The 21737-nt window shown below is 35.5% G+C and overlaps 2 protein-coding genes across 3 annotated transcripts; one reads left to right on the top strand and one right to left on the bottom strand.

Moving 5' to 3' along the window:
• Positions 1-7672: 7672 nt before the first annotated feature.
• Positions 7673-12233, top strand: LOC120000506 (histone-lysine N-methyltransferase family member SUVH9-like). 2 transcript variants are annotated; one of them, XM_038848615.1, is made up of 3 exons: positions 7673-10020; positions 10476-10538; positions 11793-12233. In XM_038848615.1, the coding sequence occupies exon 1, from the start codon at positions 7940-7942 to the stop codon at positions 9938-9940; it is 2001 nt and encodes a 666-aa protein (XP_038704543.1). In that variant the 5' UTR covers positions 7673-7939; the 3' UTR covers positions 9941-10020; positions 10476-10538; positions 11793-12233. The 2 variants fall into 2 exon arrangements, with proteins under 2 accessions (XP_038704543.1, XP_038704533.1); XM_038848605.1 differs by lacking the exon at positions 10476-10538.
• A 566-nt stretch (positions 12234-12799) lies between these two features.
• On the bottom strand, positions 12800-17609 carry LOC120014088. The gene is made up of 4 exons (XM_038866041.1): positions 17334-17609; positions 15340-15410; positions 14921-15056; positions 12800-13178 (listed from the first exon to the last, which is right to left on the bottom strand). Exons 1-4 carry the CDS (start codon positions 17488-17490, stop codon positions 13093-13095), a joined length of 450 nt encoding a protein of 149 aa, XP_038721969.1. The 5' UTR covers positions 17491-17609; the 3' UTR covers positions 12800-13092.
• Between the last annotated feature and the right edge of the window lie 4128 nt (positions 17610-21737).

Below are 21737 nucleotides of genomic sequence, written 5' to 3'. Positions count from 1 at the left end.
ATTTAAAGTGGAAAATGTTCTCTCTATAACAGTAGTTGTGACCGGTAGAATCAATGTAAAACTTAGAAATCTATAAAGCAGTGTGTATACACTATGTCTTCTAATATCAATCATTTTTGAACAAGATCATTGATTTCTTTTGATTCTGAGAAATTAACGTTAGAGTGCATATCAATAACAAAAGTATCAAGTTAATACGAAAGTGTGCAAAGCTCTGTACCAGAGAAGTCGATCGGATAACATGTTTTTGAAGACTCTATTTTTTGAATACTCTTTGTAAACTCATCAACAATAAAAGAATCAACGACACCCCCTTGATCTTCAACAATTTCTTTTTTGGAAAGCAAAGGCAAAAGGTATGCAATGGATCAAAGTTTAGAAAAACATGTCTTTTGAAGATATCGTCTTAGTCTAGCCATGCTAACGATAGAAAGATTTGACAAGTAACGAGTTGTTGAAGTTTGGTGACATTGTCCAGCACATGGATTTGATGAATATGGGTAGTTTTAAGTATTGATTGCAACTGCACTTATAATGTTGCAGCAGCTAAGTCTTTTGGAGAATGTCATTGTAATGTAGTATTATTATTATGTGAATGAGGTTTTTTTATTTATATATGTGACATGTTCTAGTCACTGATTGATTGAGTTACCAACGAGAGTTGGTTTGGTTGACAATCGGTTGAGTTAGGTATATGTGTGCCTAATGTTCGATTCCAACTACAAGCGTAATTCTCTGTGCTATTTTAAAAAAAAATCACTAATTGAGTTCTAGATCTTTTTAGTCTATTTTGATACACGTATAATTTTTAATTGACTAATTTGTAATAATTCAGGTATAATCTCAAAGTCCACAGGTGTGTACAAGCTAAGCTGCCCGAGGGGCATGAAGGTCACCACAGCGAATGGAAAAATACTCAATTCCCAAACCCCCTGATGAGAATAGAACCAAAATACTCAATTCCCAAACCCCCTGATGAGAATAGAACCCTGGACCTCAAGGTCCTGGGCAGATAACCAGACCAACCAGACTATCTCCCATTCTCAAAATCAAAGTTGATTGGTTTTTCCATTTATCATGATCCCATTGTGCCACGTGTTTTTCTTTTAAAAAATAAACTATTGAATTTTCATGTAAGTAATTGTCAGTCCAGTCAAGCTAAGAAAATATATATATATTTTTTTTAATTTTTTGATGTGAATTCAAGCTGTTGATGAACCGAGATAAACCAAACACTAATAGAGACATGATTATGTAAGATGAATGATCCGAACATAACGTTTGATCAATGGGTGACTGAGTTTTAAGACGTGCTTATAAAAGTGTTTAAAGAAAATTAATTTTTTAATTGAAGTGGACAAATAAAGAAGTGCCTAATTTTAATGGCCTAAAATTGACCATTAACTAAATGAGCTTGTCTAAATATTGATTGTAAGGGCATTTATATTGTAGTAACATCTTAAGACAATTTTAACATTAGTATATATTGTAATAAATGATGGTAATAAATGGTAGATTATATGATTCATGAAATGCTGATAGGTGTTTGATGCTGCTTTTGCTGGTAGCATATATGTTGTTAAAATTGTTATGTAAATTACTTGTAGGGGTATCGTATATTTAAGTTGTAACAAATTAAAATAAATAGCAAATAATAATAACTATATTAAATAAATTAAAGTGTTATAAAATTTATATTTTACAAGTTTTATAATAAATTTTGTTGTTAAATTTATAATGTTTATATTAATAAAAAATTGTTAACTAATAAAAGAATTAAAAAATAAAAAACACTTGGGTAGTATCTGTTACAATCAATTAAAAAAAACATAACCTGTCTTGTAACGTGAGCCAGTTTATTGGTATAAGTGATATTTCGTCCAAGGGCATGAGTGGAAAATGATTGGAAACATGGACCATTTTATCTTGGGCAACATATTGTTTAAAAATTGCCTTGATTTTTGGTTGATAAAAATAATTTATTGTTTAAACACAATATATGGTGCATCAAACGGGTCCGTAGTATTATTTTGGGCCTGTTTGGGCAACCATTCTACACAATAATTTATGATTCTTGAACAATAAATTGTTAAATTCTACCAAACAACCATTTGAGGACCCATATTCCTAGATAATTCCGGAACGATGATAATATGGTGATTTCCAAATTGTTCTCAAATCAACAATTTCTTGACCATTTCCTAACATTTCACATTTTCTTACAAAATTACCCTCAACTTTTCAATGTGATACCCTAATTACCCCCATCTTCTTCACCTCTCTCTTCCTCGTTGAACACACCCTACCAGCCATAATTCTACCTCCGTCGCAGCTCTCTTCACCTCTTCTTCCTCATCGGCGCCTTCACATTCAGTCCGTCCTCCTCCGATGACTAGCACAACCTTCATCACCATCATCACTGTACAACCTTCTCTCTTAGGGCCCGAGCGTGTGTGCGTTGGTGCAGGTGAAGATGTAGGTGACCCGAGCGTGTGAGATGAAGTGCACGAGGAAGGTGGACTGCGACGATGTTGGGCGCTAGTGTAGGTGAAGATGGAAGTAGAAGATAATTCTTTAATAAGGATAATTAAATAAATCTTTAATTATTTTGTTTAATTATTCTTTAACTAAATTTTCCTTTAATAATTCTGTAATTGTTATGTCTAATTATTCTTTAAATAAATTTTAATCAAAAAATATTTAATTATTATGTTTAAGGTAATACCCCCACACGTAATTTACACAATAATTTTAAATCATATATGCTACCAGCAAAAGATGAACCAAACACCTACCAACATTTCAGGAACCATATATGCTACCGTTTATTATCACTATTTATTATCTGTAATATATGTTACAATATATGTTACTGTCAAAACTGTCTATCAAACGCACTCTTTGTGAATGAGGTTTTTATTTATATATGTAGGGTCTGTTTGACTGACAATTTTGACAATAGCATATATTGTATATAATAAATGACGGTAATAAATGGTAACATATATGGTTCTTGAAATGCTGGTAGATGTTTGGTGTTGCTTTTGGTGATAGCATATATGATGTTAAAATTGTTGTGTAAATTACATGTAGGGGTATTATGCATTTAAGTTGTAACAAATGAAAATAAATTGTAAAAAATTTCAAACAATAACAAGATTAATAATTCAGTATTACAAAATTATATTTTATATAATTTAATCTAATAAATATAATTTATTATTAAATTTCAATTTTTATATTAATAAAATAATTGTTAACTAATAAAAGAATTAAAAAAATGAAAAAAGTTTTGAAAATGTCGAAATTGTAAAATAATTATTTTATTAAAAAGAAACTGCTACAATAATGTGTAGTATTTATCACGTTTTTTGATTAAAAAAAAAGTATTGTCATGTAACGTGACTCATGATTGGAAGGGTAATATCATCAATTCAAATAAAGTCAAAAAGGACATAATTGAAAAATGGTACTCAAATTATTTCAAAATGGTCCAAAATTAGACAATTTCAGAAATGATAATATATTATCTCGGTTTTTGGGTCCAAATATTGTTGTTTGTTTGTGTTTAACAATATATTGATTGATTGAGTTCAAGATTTTAAATTGCGTTTGAATGTTATACATCGGAGTACACTCCTTTTGGATCTCCGAGGTTTTATAACTTTTTGATATGTACGGGTCCGTTTGGTAGACAATTTTGACAGTAGCATATATGGTAATATATATTGTGGTAGTATATATGGTGGTAATAAATGGTAGCATATATGGTGCCTGAAATGTTTGTGGTGTTTGGTTGTACTTTTACTGGTAGCATATATGTTGTTAAAATTATGTGTTAAATTACGTGTAGGGGTATTATGTTTTTAACTTGTAAAACATAACCAAATAAACAGTAAAACAAATAATAAATAGTTTCTTAAATATTAATAAAACATTTTAATTCAAATAAATAAATAAATATATATATATATATATGTTCACTTCGTCGTTGATTCACCAAGAATTAAGATAACACCATACGTCTCTTTCCCTGCTAATACCATAAGCTACGAATTATACCCCATCTCACACCTTATGATCTTCATCAGACGGCTCCCGATTATGCTCCATCTCACACGCCCGTTTCACCATACTGGAGAAATCCCGTGGAGGGGCTGCGCAATTGGGATAAGCTCAGACGAAAAAAACTCGCGTGGGATGATAGAAATGGGTAGCAATAACTGAGGTAACAATAAGGGCATAATAGTCAGTTTAATGAAATATCTGGGGCATCAGTGGAAAATGGTTGTAAAATGTTTGAGAATGGTCCATTTCTGGACAATTTTGAAAGGGCCATAAAATTGCCTTCATATTGTCTCGGAATACACACCCAGAAATTGCTGTTTGGTGCATGACCACAATATATGCTACTAGTAGCATATATTGTGTTCAAAAATTGTTAAACAAACGGGCCGTAGTCTATTTTTGTACACATTCAATTTTTGAGAGACTAATTTGTAATAATTTAGGTATGATCACAAAGTCGAAGTTGGTTGGTTTTCACATTTACCACGATCATATTGTGCCATGTATTTTTAAAAAAATAAAGTATAAAATTTCCACGTAAGCAATCCGACGAAGCTAAGAAAATAGTTTATTTGATTTTTTTATGTCAGTTTTGGGCATTGACGAACCGAGATGAATCGAAAACTGACCAAGACACAATTATGTAAGATTAATGACCAAAACGAAAAGTTTGATCAATAAGTAATTGACTTATAAGATGGCCTTAATTTAGTGGGCCTAAAATTAATTTTCGTGGGAAAGTTAATTTTTTTAATTAAAGTGAATAAAATATAGACGGGCTTAATTTAGTGGGCCTCAAATTGATGGCTTACATAAACGAAAAATACCCACTTGACAAATGTTGGATACATTGATCCAACTAAAATTATATTTTCCATAGAAATATCTCTTTTTCACATAAGTACCTCTTTTAAAAATTAGTAATTACATAATACCACATTTGTCTTCCTTCTATAACAATCCAGATGTAAGAAATACCTAGATATAAGACACCTATCATCCATCTCCACTATTGCCACCGTTTGACTCCATCTCCACCACTACCACTGTCCGCCTCCATCTCCACAACCGCCACCATCCGCCTCCATCTCCACCATCGCTGCACTCCGCAAGCATCTTCTTCGTTTTTGTTTCTTATTATTATTTTTATTCTTCGTCTTCATCTTGTTAGATCTAAAATGTAATATGAGATCTGAGTTTTGAGATCGTAATCTGAGATCATATGTTATTGTTTTGATGTTATTGTTTGAAACAACAACATCATCATGTTACTATTTTGTAAAAATTAATATTAGACTAATATTTACTAACATTATCATGTTAATGTATTTGGCGTTGTGCTGCAGAACCATGTACTATAAATCATGTATTTTTAAAGGTTATTTGCTCCAGTTGTTTATTATGTTACTCTTTGAAACAGTAACATGAACATGTCTGAATGATTTTGCAAAACTTGACATATTATTTCATATCCATCACTCATAAACTCAAAAAAAATCTTGAACGAAAATCATGTACCCAACATTTACACCTAAATGAAAGTAAGGAATAATATAAACAATAGATCTAAAGCTTTTTAAGCTTTAAATTGTGAAAAAATAGATCTAGAGAGAGACGAGAAGAAAGAGAAGAAGAAGAAAGAGAAAGAGAAAAAAAATAGAAGAAAGAGACAAAGAAGAAAGATAAAAAGAAGAGAGAGAAGAGAGAGACGAAGAATAAAAGAAAGAGAAGAAAGAGGTTGAGGATAAAATGGTAAATGATCATTCTATGGGTATTTTTATGTCCTTGTGTTTTTTTGTTAGACTTAAATGTCCAAAAGTACATTAATGAGTACCGGTTTGTCATTGTCCATAACTTATTTTTGTTGGATTAAGGATAATGCTTGAGACTCCCAAAAGATCTCCATTTAATGTGGAGTGTTGGATGTGAAGTCGACTCTACATATGTGTTTTTAATCAATGACTATTTTAATGCCACATAGATTTGGGGGACTTTTGGGGTTTGATTTTGGGGGTCTCTAGTATTGTCCGTTGGATTAAATATGGGGACAATGCCAAGTCGGTATTCATTAGTGTATTTTTGGACATTTAGGTTCAACAAAAAAATACATGAACATAAAAATACTTATGAGATGATAGTTTACCTTTATACCCCCAATCCCTTTCTTCTCTTTATTTTCATTCTTTATTCTCCGTCTCTCTTTCTTCCCTTTCTCTCTCTTCTCTTTCTCTCTCTTCTTCTTCTTCTTCTTCTTCTTCTTCTCTCTCTTTTCCTCTTTCTTCTTTTTCTTCTTCTTCCCCTCTCTCTAGATCTATTTTTTCGTAATGTAAAGTTTAAAAAACTTTAGATCTATTATTTATATTCTTCATTACTTTTATTTAGGTGTAGATGTTGGGTACATAATTTTCGTTTAGAATTTCCTTGAGTTTATGAGTGTTAGATCTGAAATAATTAATCTGCCAAGTTCTGCAAAATCATTTGGACATGTTCCTGTTACTGTTTCATAATAAACAAACCATTGTCACCTTTCTTACTAGAACAAATACCTTAAAAAATACTCAATCTATAGTACATGGTTCTGCATTACAACGCCAATACATTAACACGATAATATAGGTCAATATTAGTCTAATATTATTTTTTGCAACAGTAACATGATGATGTTACTGTTTGAAACAGTAACATGAAAGAAACTGTCTCAAATCCAGATGATTTCGACTACGGTTCACTACATCACTACCGTCGTTAAACTCCACTCACTGAGACGCACAATGCCCAGTAAGATTTTGTCCAAAATGGCCATTAGAAAGGGAGACCGAAGCTGGTAGGTTTTGCTCTCTTAATGTTACTGTTTCAAACAGTAACATACAATCTCAAATCTGTAATAATATTGAAACAGTAATATACGAACTTAGATTTGTATGATCTTAGATCTGAACTCAAATTACAATCTTAGATCTCATATTACAATCTCAGATATTATTTTACATCTCAGATCTAACAAGATAAAGACAAAAATTAATGAAAATAAGAAGGATAATAAAAAAAATGAAGAAGATGATTGTGGAGGAGCGACAGTGGTGGACTGTGATGGTGGCGGTGGCAGTGGAGATGGAGGGGGACAGTGGCAGTGGTGGAGATGGAGACAAACATGACAATGATGAAGATGGGGAGTAGATGTTTTAGATATAGATTTTTTTTAAAATTGATGTCTATTGGAAAAGAATGATAAATGTAGGATTATGTAATTATTAATTTTTAGATTACTTATTTATGTGGAAAAAAAAATACTTATATGGAGAGGGCTTCTCAGGTGATGGATCCCACATTTTATTTAAAGTTCAGGATTCATCTAACACCATTCACACGAGGACCCTATCACATGTGGGGGCCACAGTTACTCATAGTAAATAGTGTGAGATGGATCCCTCATTTTAAATAAAATGAGGGATCCCTCACTTGAGAATTTTTCTTTATATGGATATAGTAAAGATAATTTTTATTTGATTTATATGTTCTACATTTATCAAGTGGGTATTAAAATGTCATTTTCAAAATAAATTATCAAAAAATATTATTGTAGACGTCATTTGATCCGCGGCCCAACAAAAACCAAAAGAGTCATTCATGTGCCAACGAAAATGCACCATTGCAATTCCTCTAACCCTAGCATTTGAATACTCCATTTCTAGTTAGAATTTCATCACGTATTTCAGTTACCAAAAATTATGTTAACCATTCTCTGACATTGAAGTTTGAACTAAGACAAATCCATCTTCTCTCCTCCGAAGTTTACCAGAGCTGCCATGAAACTACCCTTGCAAGCTCTTCCAAGACATTACATACTTCTTTGAATTTCTCTTAGAAAAAAATGAGTTCTGTGGTTCCACTACAAGATCTCAACCTCTGCCCGGTTTCTTCCACTCCTTCCACCTCCACCGCCGCCGACGCCGCCACCGATACTGCACTCCGAGTCCCCAAGCTTGAACCTGTAGACCCTTCTTTCGCAACCTACCTACCACAACAACAATTACAACTACAAGAACCAACGCAAGATGCTCTCTTTTCCGATTCTACCCCTGAACTCCCCCTTGATTTGCAGAATGCCCCTCCCCCTCAAATTCCTGATCAAGACAGTCTCTACTCTGAATTCCACCGTGTCTCGGAGCTATTTCGTGCAGCTTTGAATGGCGACATCGAGGTTGTGGACCCCGATTCTCGCGCAATCGTACCTGTAAGTAGTGAGGAGAATGCAATCGTTGTTCCTCGCCCGGCGGCACGGAAGAAGGCGTTTACGAGGTCCGGTGAGCTTGTGCGGGTGACCGACATGAGTATGAAAGATCAGCTGCTATTTCGAGATGTGGTGCGCCGTACTCGGATGGTCTATGACGTCATTCGAATACAGGCCGTGGTAGAAGAGGAGAGGCGCCGGGGAGAGAACTTGGGGAGGCGAGCCCGTGGCGATCTCCGTGCCGCGTCGTTGATGCGTGAGAGAGGATTATGGCTCAATCGTGATAAGCGGATTGTGGGGTCCATTCCAGGGGTTCAAATTGGAGACATGTTCTTTTTTAGGATGGAATTGTGTGTTGTTGGATTACATGGGCAACCTCAAGCTGGTATTGACTATGTTCCTATCAGCCAAAGCTCCAATGGGGAGCCTATTGCCACCAGCATTATCGTTTCTGGTGGCTATGAGGACGATGAGGATGCTGGGGATGCTATTGTCTACACAGGGCACGGGGGACAGGACAAGCTTTCAAGGCAATGTGAGCACCAGAAGTTGGAAGGTGGAAATCTTGCAATGGAGAGAAGCATGCATTATGGGATTGAGGTGAGAGTGATTAGAGGTTTCAGGTATGAAGGTTGTATAGGTCATAAGGTCTATGTATATGATGGCTTATACAAGATTCTTGATTGTTGGTTTGACGTGGGAAAATCTGGTTTTGGGGTTTACAAGTATAAGCTTTTACGAATTGAGGGACAACCTGAACTGGGGAGCGCAATTTTGAAATTTGCTCAGAGTCTAAGGACTAATCTATTAGCCACTAGGCCTTCTGGTTATGTTAGTCTTGATATTTCAAATAAGAAGGAGAATGTGGCAGTTTTACTTTTCAATGACATTGATAATGACCATGATCCTTTGTACTACGAGTACCTTGTGGGGACTGTATTCCCACCACATGCTTTTAATCAGACAAGTAATGGTACTGGGTGTGATTGTGTTTCTGGTTGCATCGAATCTTCTGATAGCTGCCTTTGTGCTATGAAGAATGGTGGTGAATTTGCCTATGATCAGAATGGGATTTTATTGAAAGGGAAGCCAGTGATATTTGAATGTGGGCCGTGTTGTGCATGTCCGCCAAGTTGCCGGAATCGTGTTACTCAAAAGGGGTTGAGAAGTCGATTGGAAGTGTTTCGGTCGAGGGAGACTGGATGGGGAGTAAGGTCACTTGACCTGATACAAGCTGGTGCTTTTATTTGTGAATACACAGGGGTTGTTCTCACAAGGGAGCAAGCCCACATTTTCACAATGAATGGTGATTCTTTGATTTATCCTAATCGTTTTTCTGAACGTTGGGCGGAATGGGGGGATTTATCCCAGATCTACTCTGATTATGCACGTCCATCATATCCGTCGATTCCGCCCTTAGATTTTGCCATGGATGTGTCCAGAATGAGGAATGTTGCTTGTTATATGAGCCATAGTTCAAGTCCAAACGTGATGGTACAGTGTGTTTTTTATGATCACAATAATGTAATGTTTCCTCACCTTATGCTTTTTGCGATGGAGAATATTCCTCCTTTGAGAGAGCTTAGCCTTGATTATGGGGTGGCTGATGAGTGGACCGGGAAGCTTGCTATTTGCAACTGAAGATGTTTGAAGAGGTGTTGGGTGCTTCGGTCTTTTTTGTCTTTGTTGTAGCATATTGCTTCAAGGGCATGACATATGGGGTAAGCTTCTATAGGAACTTCTAGCTTCTGTACAACTCACTCAAATGCAATTATACTTGAGATGTTATCTTCACATTCAAATCAGATACATGTACACCTTTCTTCTGCCCTGTTGTAGCTGTAGTTTAATGTCTGTCATCTGTTTATTTGTTTATCATGGGAGAGCAGTTTCTGTTGGCAACTGTTTTCTTAAGTCTTTTTTGTTAAATTGCTGAAAATTTTGAATACATCTAATGGAGCACATATTTATGTTTTGTGACAATCCATGAAAGCAGTTACTTTTGAACATTTTACCAGTAAGTAAATTATATTTGCTGGTAGATTATAATCTGCGAGTTTGGCTTTGTTTCTATTACTTGATAGGATCAATTACTGATACTGTCAGAAATGTGGTTTTCTTGGCCTCTGATCAAACATGTCTGTCTGTTTCTGTCTTTTTTAACAATTTAAATAAGCTCTTGCTGGCAAAGCAATTCGGCTGCACGTACTGGAGCTGCATGATGAAGCCATTGCAAAAGGTAGTTTTTGGAGCTCTAAAAACAAAAGTGGTATTGAATTGGGTTTAGGACGTGTGTATGGAGACAGAATGCTCAAATTCTTTGGACTAGTGACCATTTGATTGAGGAGATGGCTAGCGTTTGATGACTCCGTTATAGAGTTTTGTTACCTTGAATCTTTTCAAATGGAAAAGAAAAAGGATAACTATATATGTACTTAGCTGCTCAAGAAAACGAAAAAATGAAAAAGTATAGAAAAATTTCATTGATGTTCTATGTTGGTTTTGAAAAAATTCACTGATGTTATTTGTAACAGGAGTATGATAACTTATGCTTTATTCAATACATATCTTTATACTAGGTCTGCCTGTATTTTTAGTTGTCTTTACATAATCAGTCTACTCTTATTTTTGTGCCCACCCTATCAACCACTGGAGAATGGATGTGCATGTCTTTTGGGTTGTTCTTTGGTCATAAAAGCTGAAACATGCCAGTTAAAGTTGGAAAGATGGCAGTTTGTTATTTTTAGACATTTGATTTCATTGTAACAGTGAAATAGTCCCACTGTTGTTTATCTCTTTTATTTTGTTAGAGCCCAATAGGTTCTTGCTTTGCTGGCTTGTATCAAAAGACTTCCATAACAAATCCTGTACTTACAAATGAGTGAACAAGCTTCAGGGAGTTGAGCAACTGGAGCTGCTTAAGTTTGGGACTGGTTGAGTTTTCATATAAGCATTTACTGCTTAAGTGCAAAAATAAGCTGTATGGTATATACAGCTTTGCTCCCTAACCTTCCAGTGGTAGAACCGTAGAAGCCTTCTGCTTTGTGTTTGATTTTCATGTAAATATTACTGTGATGATTCTTTCCAGTTGTATTTACTGTGATGTGTGTAGCAGTGTATGTAAATATTACTCATCTCAATGTGTTTTGTGTTTCGCCATATTTGCTAACTTTCTAATTACATATCCTCTTTGGAAAAAAAGGGTCAAATGAAAAGGTATAAAAAGGAGAGAATTCAAGAGGGAAAAAGAGAAGAAATAGCTTCTATGTGACGTTCTGTGCTTTGAGATGCAGTCGGTGCTTGACTATGTCACAAAGTGTGCTTTTCAATGCATTTTGTTCTGTCATCTGTGGTTATTATGGGGCAATTGTGTGTGTATGCTGTGTTTGCATTAGTCTTATTAAAACGTGTGCTTTCTCAATGCATTATTCTGTTGAATGCAATATAGATCATATGAAACGATTCTGTTTCCATTTTGTATTTTCCTGTGCAGATGAAACGTGAAAAAATGCACTTAATGCAGTTCATCCTGAAAGTTTGTTGTCTTCGTCCTTTGCCCTGTGAGTTGATGCTACAAATGTCAACATCATATCGGATCGATGTCTACCCTTCACCTGTTAGCCGCTCTTCCATTTTTTTGTTCTTTTGTATCTTGAGATCTAATGCACTAGGAAAAGTTCCTATCTGACTGGAATCCGCTCGGCCAGCAGTACCTGGGTTAACTGGCAGTATAAGCCTTCCATGCCCATTTTGGACGCAGCCTTGCAAGCATGATTCCACTGGCAGTAGACTCCAGCAGGTTCTCTGTGTTTTTATGCATTACTATGAACACTTTTTGTACTTATAAATCTTGTCTCTGTATATATGATGAACATAGGATAAAGATGTACAGCAACTGTATAAATCAAGGAATGTTGCCAATCTTGTAGTTTTATCTTGGTGTATTAATTATGGTGAGCTATTAGGGTTGAATTTTCTCTGATTTGAGGATCCTCAATCATCAGTATGTCTTGGCATAATGATTTGGTATGTTGGATGCTTTTGTTTTTGAGGAGCTGAGGTTGTGTGTGTTGGGAGTGTCAATGGAGACGTCTTCTTTCTCCATAAAATTGGCGGGAAAATAGTGTTTTTTTTCCTTCAAAAATTTTGAAGTCCAACATTGAATCCCACTACCCAAGAATTTGGAAATTTCAAATTTTAGTCTCCCCATCCTTCCCTCCTTTTTCATAGATATATGTTCTTAGCCCAAATTTCCAGGTACATAGATCAACAGCTTGCAAGCAGATATGGCAGGTAGGGTCGGCCCTGTAATTTAGTGATAGTAATTGCCCCACCACTTTCAAGTTTCAAGATGAGGTCCTGCTCCTTCCTTCAAAAAACTTTCCCAAAAACCACAAACTTTTAAAAGCATAGTTTTTAAACTTGTATCATACCGGAGACTCAACTCTGTAGGGTCTTGCGGTATAAGAATACCAAAATACTGCATATGCATTCGAACTATAAAAACTGCGAATATACCCTGTATTGCAAACTTAATGATGATTTGAAGTATGGTTTTTCTGTATAACATCTCAGTTTACTTAAACAGAACATTACAACAGTTCTGGAAAACCACATGAATATTGGTAGCCAGACCCCCACCTATAATACAAGGCTTTCTAGTTCTCTTACTGTGCCAGCAAATAGAAGCTCATTTAGATAACCAAATCCTTTATGGAATATACAAATGCATTGTTTCGAGATGATATACCAACTTCACATGCTGTCAATGATAATAGCCCGATGGAGCATTGTTAAGCCTGAGACGAGGCTGTTCCATTTTTCCCCACGTCTCTCTGTCTAGCTCGCTCCATCTTCCTTTTCCGCCATTCCTCAAGAGCTGAGGAATTCCACACAACATGTTAGTAATCCAACCATCATCAAGTCTCCACCCAACCAAACTCCAATATGAAATAATGTGCAAAAGAGTAGATATTTGCATGTATAATACTGGAAAGGCTTGAAACAAAGAAACATTTCCCCTTCAATCTGGATAAAAAAGATATGAGAAGCATGAGGAATACCCCAAGAGACACAGGCCTTTTCTATCTTATGAAACATTAGTTTCTAAATTCCTGCTGATGGCAGGCTTTCAGAATAATATTTCCACTCATATAAAATGATTGGAGAATTTATTGGGATTTAAAGCATCACTTGTAGGATTTTAAAGTATAAACTATGATTTATGTTCCACAGTTGAATTAACAATTGTAAATTTCTAAAACTTAGAAAGTACAAGCAAAATCATTAGAAACATTTTGTTCCAGAAACTCAAAAAATAGTAACGTAAAAAGATTCTTTGACCGAAAAAATTCCTTTTTACACATCTAATGACAACATGAACCTTCCAAGTTCCAGAATTCTTGCGACACAATTCTACAATATACAAATTACAAAATAATGAAGCAACCGTGCACTATACTAATGTATGTAAAAGCCAAAAACTCATGTCAGGTGACTATGTTTCTTACCAAAGCGAACATTAAAGAAAGTTTTCAGAATCAGGTAAAAAAGGTAAACACCACCCGTGCTCAAGGCTCTCACTATGGACGGGGTTGGGAACAGGCACGATGTACACAAACCTTGCCCCTATATAATATATGGAGAGCCAGGAGAAGGGGCAAGCACCACACTACTTCCTCAAAACTGGTGGAAGTGGGCGAACTACTTCTCCAGAAGGGGCCTATCCTAAGAAAAGAATATTTGATTCAATCTAAACCTGGATCTACCTAGTTTTCTCGGGACGCTGCATAAGGGCTCAACAATTCGCCGCCAGCTACTCAACATATTCGTATCTGGCTTTTTCCACTACTCATACCCGCAGCAGGCGGGTTACACGTTCCACTGTGCCGAGTGTGAGGTGTCAAGGTCAAGCCTAAGCTTAGGAACAAGACAGGCAGTATCATAGTACATCGTCCTTCCCAAAAAAATGGAACTTCCATGATGGAGCACTATCAATTGAGCTGTGGAAAAATTCCATTGAAAATAGAAAATCGCTACCCCCTCTAACGATTGGCATTAGAATTGGCTTGTGGGTACAGTTAAGTCCACACCCTCACCGACAGGAATCTCCCTTCCATAGCACTTCCATCCATCCCTCTGATGATTGACATCAGAATTGGCCCGTCCGTTCAAGAAATTGAACCTTTGACCTCTAAGTTGCATCCCTACAACTCTACAACTGAGCCACATGTGCGTCTATTACATTACTATATGAACATTTTCACAAAATGGTGACTCATGCATTCGGGCATCACTTTATTAAAGATTTAAGTAATCACATGACAAGAAAAATAAAAGAACATTGTCAGATGAAACTTCCCTTTAAATAAGTATAAACTATCATGTGGAACTTCAGTAGCATCACACGTTAACCTGTTGCATGACTATTTGAACATTTTCAAAAAATGGTGATTCATGCATGCGGGCTTCAATTTATTTGAGATTATAGCTGCCCATAAGGTAATTGTATTTGCATTTGGGGTTCTCTCTCCTGTGCTCGACAAATATTGATGAATACAAAAATCAAATGCGTGTGTGTATGAGAGGGAGAGGGAGAGAGATAGAGATAGAGAGAATCACCTTTCATGCTGGAGGCATCATTTAGAGAACGAAAATCCTTTAACCTCTTAGAAAGATCAATGGCAGTTGTCTGCTTTGTGTCTTTTCGTTGTATTGTTTCAGATTCAGCATATGTTTCTTGCTCAATTTCCCTCACCTATAAACAGAGAAAATTTAACTAATGCACCAAATCACCGACTTTTACAAGTCTTTTCACTACAAGATCATTTTTCATGAGAAGAAAAATGATTACAACCTTGATAACTTGTGAAGTTTCTAGGTTAAATTCCAAGTCAACCATTGGGAGAAAAAAAAAGGATTATAAAAGAAAAATGAAAAAAGAAAAGACCTTAATATTCATGAAATTTTTAGTATCATATTTTCTCATTTTGGAGTAAATTAATCAAATACACGACAGAAAGCTTGAAGGTAAAACTCACTCTTTTTATCAGTTCCCAAGGTTGCATGGCAAGCCGCACCTCTTCAGATTCCTTGACATAGCGGAGTTGAACTGTATTAGAATTGGTAAGTGTTACTTAATTAGCATGTTGATTCTTCATCAAGTGATGAATAAAAATAAAAAAGAACGAAAGAACATAACGAACGTCATCACTATCTTTATATAGGGTCCCATCACCCATGTACACAACCTCACCGAAGAATCATACCATCCATAGAGAGTACTCGAACCCACATTATACCAGATGATCATATATCCACTCATTGCATTACTAGTTTTCTCCAGTTTCATCAAGTGTAACTAATATGTCCGCGGAATAACAACCAAGGAGTGTATTAAGATAGAGAATTATGCTTGTAATGTTTACATCCAAGGAAAATGACTGTTGACAGGCAGCTATCATGACAATTGAATCATATGTCATGAATCCATTGGCTTGAAAATCCAAAAAAAAATGATATGAGTTTTGGCCTCTGACAAATATCTTTACATGGTTGCTCTTGGAAATAGGCATAGAAACTAAGAAACTGGTACATAAATAGGGGCTGAGAAGTTGCGTAATTGTTGGTACTGATACAAAGAAAACCATAATAACACACAAAATCTTGAGAAACGCAGGAGAAACCAATCAGTTAAAAGAAATTTTGAGAAGTGTTATGCTAAGTCATATTGCATATTGTAGGACACTCCCTACCGACCCCTCAGCCCCCACCCCCCGAAAAATAAAAAATCATACAACAAAATTTTGGAACACATACATTTACCCATGCAAAGACTATCATCATCATCAAAGACTTTGTCCATAAGAGAATTTAGCTGGAGTTGGAGTCCACTATATAAAGAAACGCAAGCAAAGACTATCATCATCATCATGCTTCTTCTTCTTCTGGCCTAGATCAAATAGCTCTGTCTCTTATCCTATCTTTAGTTTAACTGAATGTAGCTGGAATTTGAAAAAGATAGCACCTGAATATCTGAAATGTTATGCTTATGTATCATATATGGACTTGAATAACTACCTAGGAACTTCAGTTCAAGTCTTTATTCTTATTAGTTATCACTTAACAACTCAGCATCCATACAACAAAGCTTATTGGGCATTCAGAACAAGAAAATCTAGACGACTTCCGACTTCACCATTTCATCCGACAAACTTTTTTCCTGTGAGATATATCCACTTCAACCTCATTGCCAATGATATTACTTCCTCGAGATGCCAAAAAAGCCTCCTCTCACGCATCTCCTAACCCTGTCCTATCCTCTTTCCTTTGATGAATTTACACTCCATTGTTTGTTTCTTTCCACTACTTAGTCTAAAGCTCCCATATTCTGTAGAGAATATGCAACAAAGGGCTCATCTTGGATATATCTTGTAAAACCCATCTATCACTGTGGCAAACAGCATAGGGTTTCATGCTTCTTTCCCATGAGATTCAAGAAAAAGAACATAATTTCAGAGCTAGATTGTTTTAAAAAAAAAGTTTACTAATGACACCATTAAAGGATAAATTATTTTCCCTCAACTATTAAGATCCCCTTCTCATCAGTGGCTGTGGTAATCCTAAACAAAATTCATAATGTAAACCTACCAACATGAACAACCTTCCCAAGTCATAGACTGCATAGGTGATCTAACCCAAGTTCTCACTACAGAAAAACACAATAACCAACCCTCAATCACGGTACAAATCAATCAATAAGTCAGTAGAAAAAGATATCAAAAACAAAAAATTCGTTGAGAAAATTAACATATACGATGATTAAGCATTTAGGGAAGAAATCAACAAAATTAAAATAACACAACTTCATCTACAACATAAACACACAGTAAAATGAACCACTTCAATCTAAACAACCCCCATAATCCAATTAAACCTGAAAACGCCCATTATAAACAAACCCCTCAATCACAGTTCAACCAATGCCCACTTATATTTATGCATGAATCGCCCTTTTGATCATAAAGCGAAGTACCTGAATCGGGTTGGTCAGAGGAGAGCCTGTATCGGGCAGAGTAAGAGGAGAGAGAGCCCTGAAGCAAGAAAAAAACAGTGACCACGTTCAATATGAACAGCACAATCGTTGCACTCTTGAAGGACAATCTTCCCCTCCATGATTGCGGTATCTCCATCCTCTGCTTCTTCTCTTGATACACAGACTGTCTGTGTTTGTATATATGGGCTCCGCAATCAACGACGACATCAGCGATTCACACAAAGTCTGGCCTGCGTCATTTTGTGTGTTTAAAACAAGAGTCAACTCGCAAGGTCTCACCTTGAATTCTTTAGTGGCAGGCAATAAAAATAGTCAATAATATCGTCTTCTTCTTGGGCCAAGCTTGGGCCTTTGGGCCTCAAATTTTAATCTAGCCCATGCATCTTGGGCCTATTAGGCTTATCACAATCAGAGTATAGAAACTCTGGCCACAGATGGCGACCATAGAGAAGACGGTCACACACACGGGATAGGAGAGCTCTAATTCACTATCAAAACCATGTTAAATTATGAATTAAAATGATTGAATGAGTATTTTGATGTTCATAATGTTATAATATAGTAGATTTTAAAAAAATAAATTCTGAATACTAAATTCTAAACTATAAACCCCAAAAATTAAAAATTATACCTTAAACCCTAAAGTTTAAACCCTAAACACTAAACCCTAACTCCTAAACTCTATTATGTCATTTTTTGAAAAAAATTCATGATTTCACATGAGTTTTGGAAGGGAATTGGAGGTAAGAATTGGAGCCAATTCAAAGAGACACCAGTTGAATTTGCACCTACTCATTCAGATGAACCACTAATTCAACAATATCCAACTTTCCTTATTTTTAACAGATTTTTATATAATCAAGACAAAAAGAAATATTAAGCTGTGTAATTGAATATTTTGGTGTTCATAATGTTAGAATATAATAGATTTTGAAAGAAAAAAAATCATAAACCATAAATCATAAATCATAAACTCTAAACCCTAAATAGTAAAAATTAAGCTGTAAATCCTAAATTCTAAAGTTTAAAACCTAAACACTAATTTCTAACTCCTAAACTCTAATATGTCATTTCAAAAAAAAAAAAAAAAACTTGTACTACAATAAAAGGATATTTTGGTAAGTTTATAACTTTTGTCCTTATTTCTAAACTTTGTTTTGACTCATCTTTGTTGGAATACAACTTTCACATTTTATCGTTTTGTGTGAATGTCCGTATAAGAATTATATATATGGAATTTAGCACATTTAGACTCTGAGTAATTGAATCGTCTTGTTTTCTCCATACTTGCATCTTGTCGTTTATACTATGCATTTTTGGCTTAGACGGCTATTTGTCAAAAAATGTAAATAATATTTGGTTATTCGGTCCTAGAGAATTATAAAATAAGTATAGGAGGTATCCAAGAAATAATAACGACAAAACCATAATTTGTTTATAATTATAAGGATGGAGTAACCAATATCCTTACAACATTATATGAAGTGCATCCAAACTCTAATATTTATCAGAAGAAGAAAAAAAAAAAGCAAGGATCGGAACACAATTAAACACAGAGAGAGAGAGAGGGTGAGACATGGGTTTTTCTCCAAAGATAAGAGTAGTAGTAGTACTCACGGTTGGGTTGCTTGGGTTGTTGAGTTCAGTGACATGTGCTGTTGCTCCAAAGCCAGACACAACACTCTCCATGGATCAATGCAACCTGGAGTCTTATTCAGAGGAATCAGAATTTGGTAAGAATGTAAATTTGGTTATCTCAAATTTGGTCGAGAATACACAAAATAGGCCAAATTATAATTATGGCAACAACTCTCCTAATATTGATAATTTTGTATGTGGTCATGCTACTTGTAATCCGGAGCTCAAAAAGTCAGAGTGTAAAAAATGTCTTAGTGTTGCTTCAAAGATGGTGCATAATCTTTGTGCAAATAGGATTGGGGGTCATGTGGAGCTTGTTGATTGTACAATTAGGTATGAGAAGTATCCATTTTAAGGATTGACCACAACTCTTCTGCGTGGGCACTCAATAACCGAGAATAATCTATCCTTTTATGCTATATATGAAGGCTATTCCAATAAAACAATTTCCAATAAATACTAGATCCTTCTCCCTTTGATTTCTATTTAATTTTTTTTAAAAATTTAATATTTTTGTAGTATATTTAATTCAAAAGTTTATTATAACCATAGATCCAAAACTAATTTGCATATCTAAAAGGGTTAAATTATAAGAGAGTACTCATCCGTTGTCGAATGTTCGGTTTGTGTCATAAATATTGTCCAAAGGGCGAGTCTGTAAGCACAGCCCTAACAGGGTACCAATTATTTACATGATCATTGGTCACGCCGAAGGGAGTATTTGCTATCCTCGTCATCCCTGCTCATCATTTCCCTTGAGAAAACACCTATAAATAATTAAATATGCTTATATGAACATTTTTTACATTCACAATATGATACAATAATTTTTTTTATTAAAATATAAATAGCGACTACACGGCTATTCATTAAAAAAATATAAAATAAATACGGTTATTCCTAAAGCCCTAGAGAATAATAATATAATTATAGGAGCTATGTCATGAGCCCTGATAATACAGAGAAGTTTCTTAAAGCAACAGCTGGTAAAAATAATGTCACAATTTCTTCCTTTGATAACTTTTAGTTCTTCTTAGACAAATAATGCCACGATTTTATTACATTTAATCAAAAAGTTTGAATAACCATAGACTCAAAACTAATTTACATATCTAAATGGTAAAACTGTACAAAAGTACTCATCCGAGTGGAATGTCTATTTAGCTTGTAAAGCACGCCCTAATACATCCCAGGATCTATTCCCTTTCAATGAAATTTCTGATGCATTGCAACAATGTGTTTTTTTTTTATATTTTCTTTCAGTAGAAGTCATTTCATTCCGGTGATAATCTTTTATCTCCTATTTTTCTAGGTTGACATAGTGCGAATTTTAAGTCCTTTTTTCGAAAGGCAACCTCAAGCCAATAGTATTATGTTCTTAGTCTGCACACAACTCGTTCGGTAAAGAGGTCAGATTTGGTACAATCCCTAATCAAAAACCTTTGGACTGACAGTAAGTCCTGACACACCTGAACACACATCATGTAACGCCCTGACCCGGAATGCGTTACTTTTGGTACCATCTAAATCAAACCATAATAAATTCAATCATTATACCATCGGAAATTTCGACAGCACCCCCCCCATATTACGGAGGATGCCAACCTGGAGTAATCACGTAGCAAAATCACAATATATTCACAACCTAGGCAGGGCTTCCGACCATCTAACAATTCATAACACAGTTCAATTCTCAAATCTAAGCAGGGCCTCAGGCCTTCTAGTAGTTCATATCATCAATCAATTTCACATCTAAGCAGGGCCTCAGGCCACCTAACAGTCACACATAATTTCTCCACACAACAACATATAAAATCCACATCCAGTGCAAATAGCAATCCAGCAACATAAGAAATCGTCAGGACACAAAGTCCACAAACCAGGTTCGGGAGTCCCGATCACACGGAGTACCCTCCCTACCGTCCATCCCACCATCGTATGGGGATATCACACAATGTCTCAACTAAGAAAATATAGATACGACCAAAATAGTAATAACATAATCAAAGTTTAGAACTATCTAGTCCTATCACTCTCCAGGGGTCCATCCATGTCACACACCCTCCTCCTGATTCGCGACCCTGGTACCGGAACTAGACTCACCTGCGAGGAGGGAATAGAAGAAAGAAAAGGGTGAGCGAAAGGCCCAGTAGGGAATAATAAAGAGTAAGTGAATAACATAAAGCTGAAATATTAAAGAAAGACACTAATGCAACAATATGATAGCTAACATCAAGTACACCAAATACAAGTAAATAATCACACCATACGAGATCCTAACTTGGCCAACCGGCATCCCTATACATATCGGGACCCCGAACAGCCCAACGACATCATCATATGGTGTTTCAAACCGATATGGAATCCTAACTCGGCCCACCGGCATTCTTGTACTCATAGGAACCCTGAACGGCCCAACGGCATTCCACATTTCACATTTAACACAACTAGGAGATATACGGGTGCATACCCGACATCTACTATGCAATTACAATGCATGTCTAACATGGTTATGCAATAGGGTATACATACAACCTACATATATATATACTACATGATGCATGTTCAAGAATAATTCATGTTCAATGGACGATTGAACAAGTAGGGTATGCAATATAACTCAAGTCATACCACGAAGAAAACACAAAGTGGGGTTGTTCTCCCTTAGGCACAATTAAGGTGAGAGCGCATCATAATGAACAATGGGGAAGGATAAATGTTCTCAATAGGAAGACATATTCAAAG

This window comes from Tripterygium wilfordii, chromosome 1, assembly GCF_013401445.1.
Source record: "Tripterygium wilfordii isolate XIE 37 chromosome 1, ASM1340144v1, whole genome shotgun sequence".
NCBI classification, from domain to species: Eukaryota; Viridiplantae; Streptophyta; class Magnoliopsida; order Celastrales; family Celastraceae; genus Tripterygium; species Tripterygium wilfordii.
This window is presented reverse-complemented; position numbering and strand designations above follow the sequence as displayed.

Coding starts and splice junctions, on each gene's coding strand:
- LOC120000506 (XM_038848605.1), top strand. CDS start 7,940: ATGAGTTCTGTGGTTCCACTACAAGATCTCAACCTCTGCCCGGTTTCT.
- LOC120014088 (XM_038866041.1), bottom strand. CDS start 17,490: ATGGAGATACCGCAATCATGGAGGGGAAGATTGTCCTTCAAGAGTGCA. Junction 15,411..17,333: donor CTCTGACCAACCCGATTCAG/GTACTTCGCTTT, acceptor ATTCTAATACAG/TTCAACTCCGCTATGTCAAG. Junction 13,179..14,920: donor TGATGCCTCCAGCATGAAAG/GTGATTCTCTCT, acceptor GGAATTCCTCAG/CTCTTGAGGAATGGCGGAAA.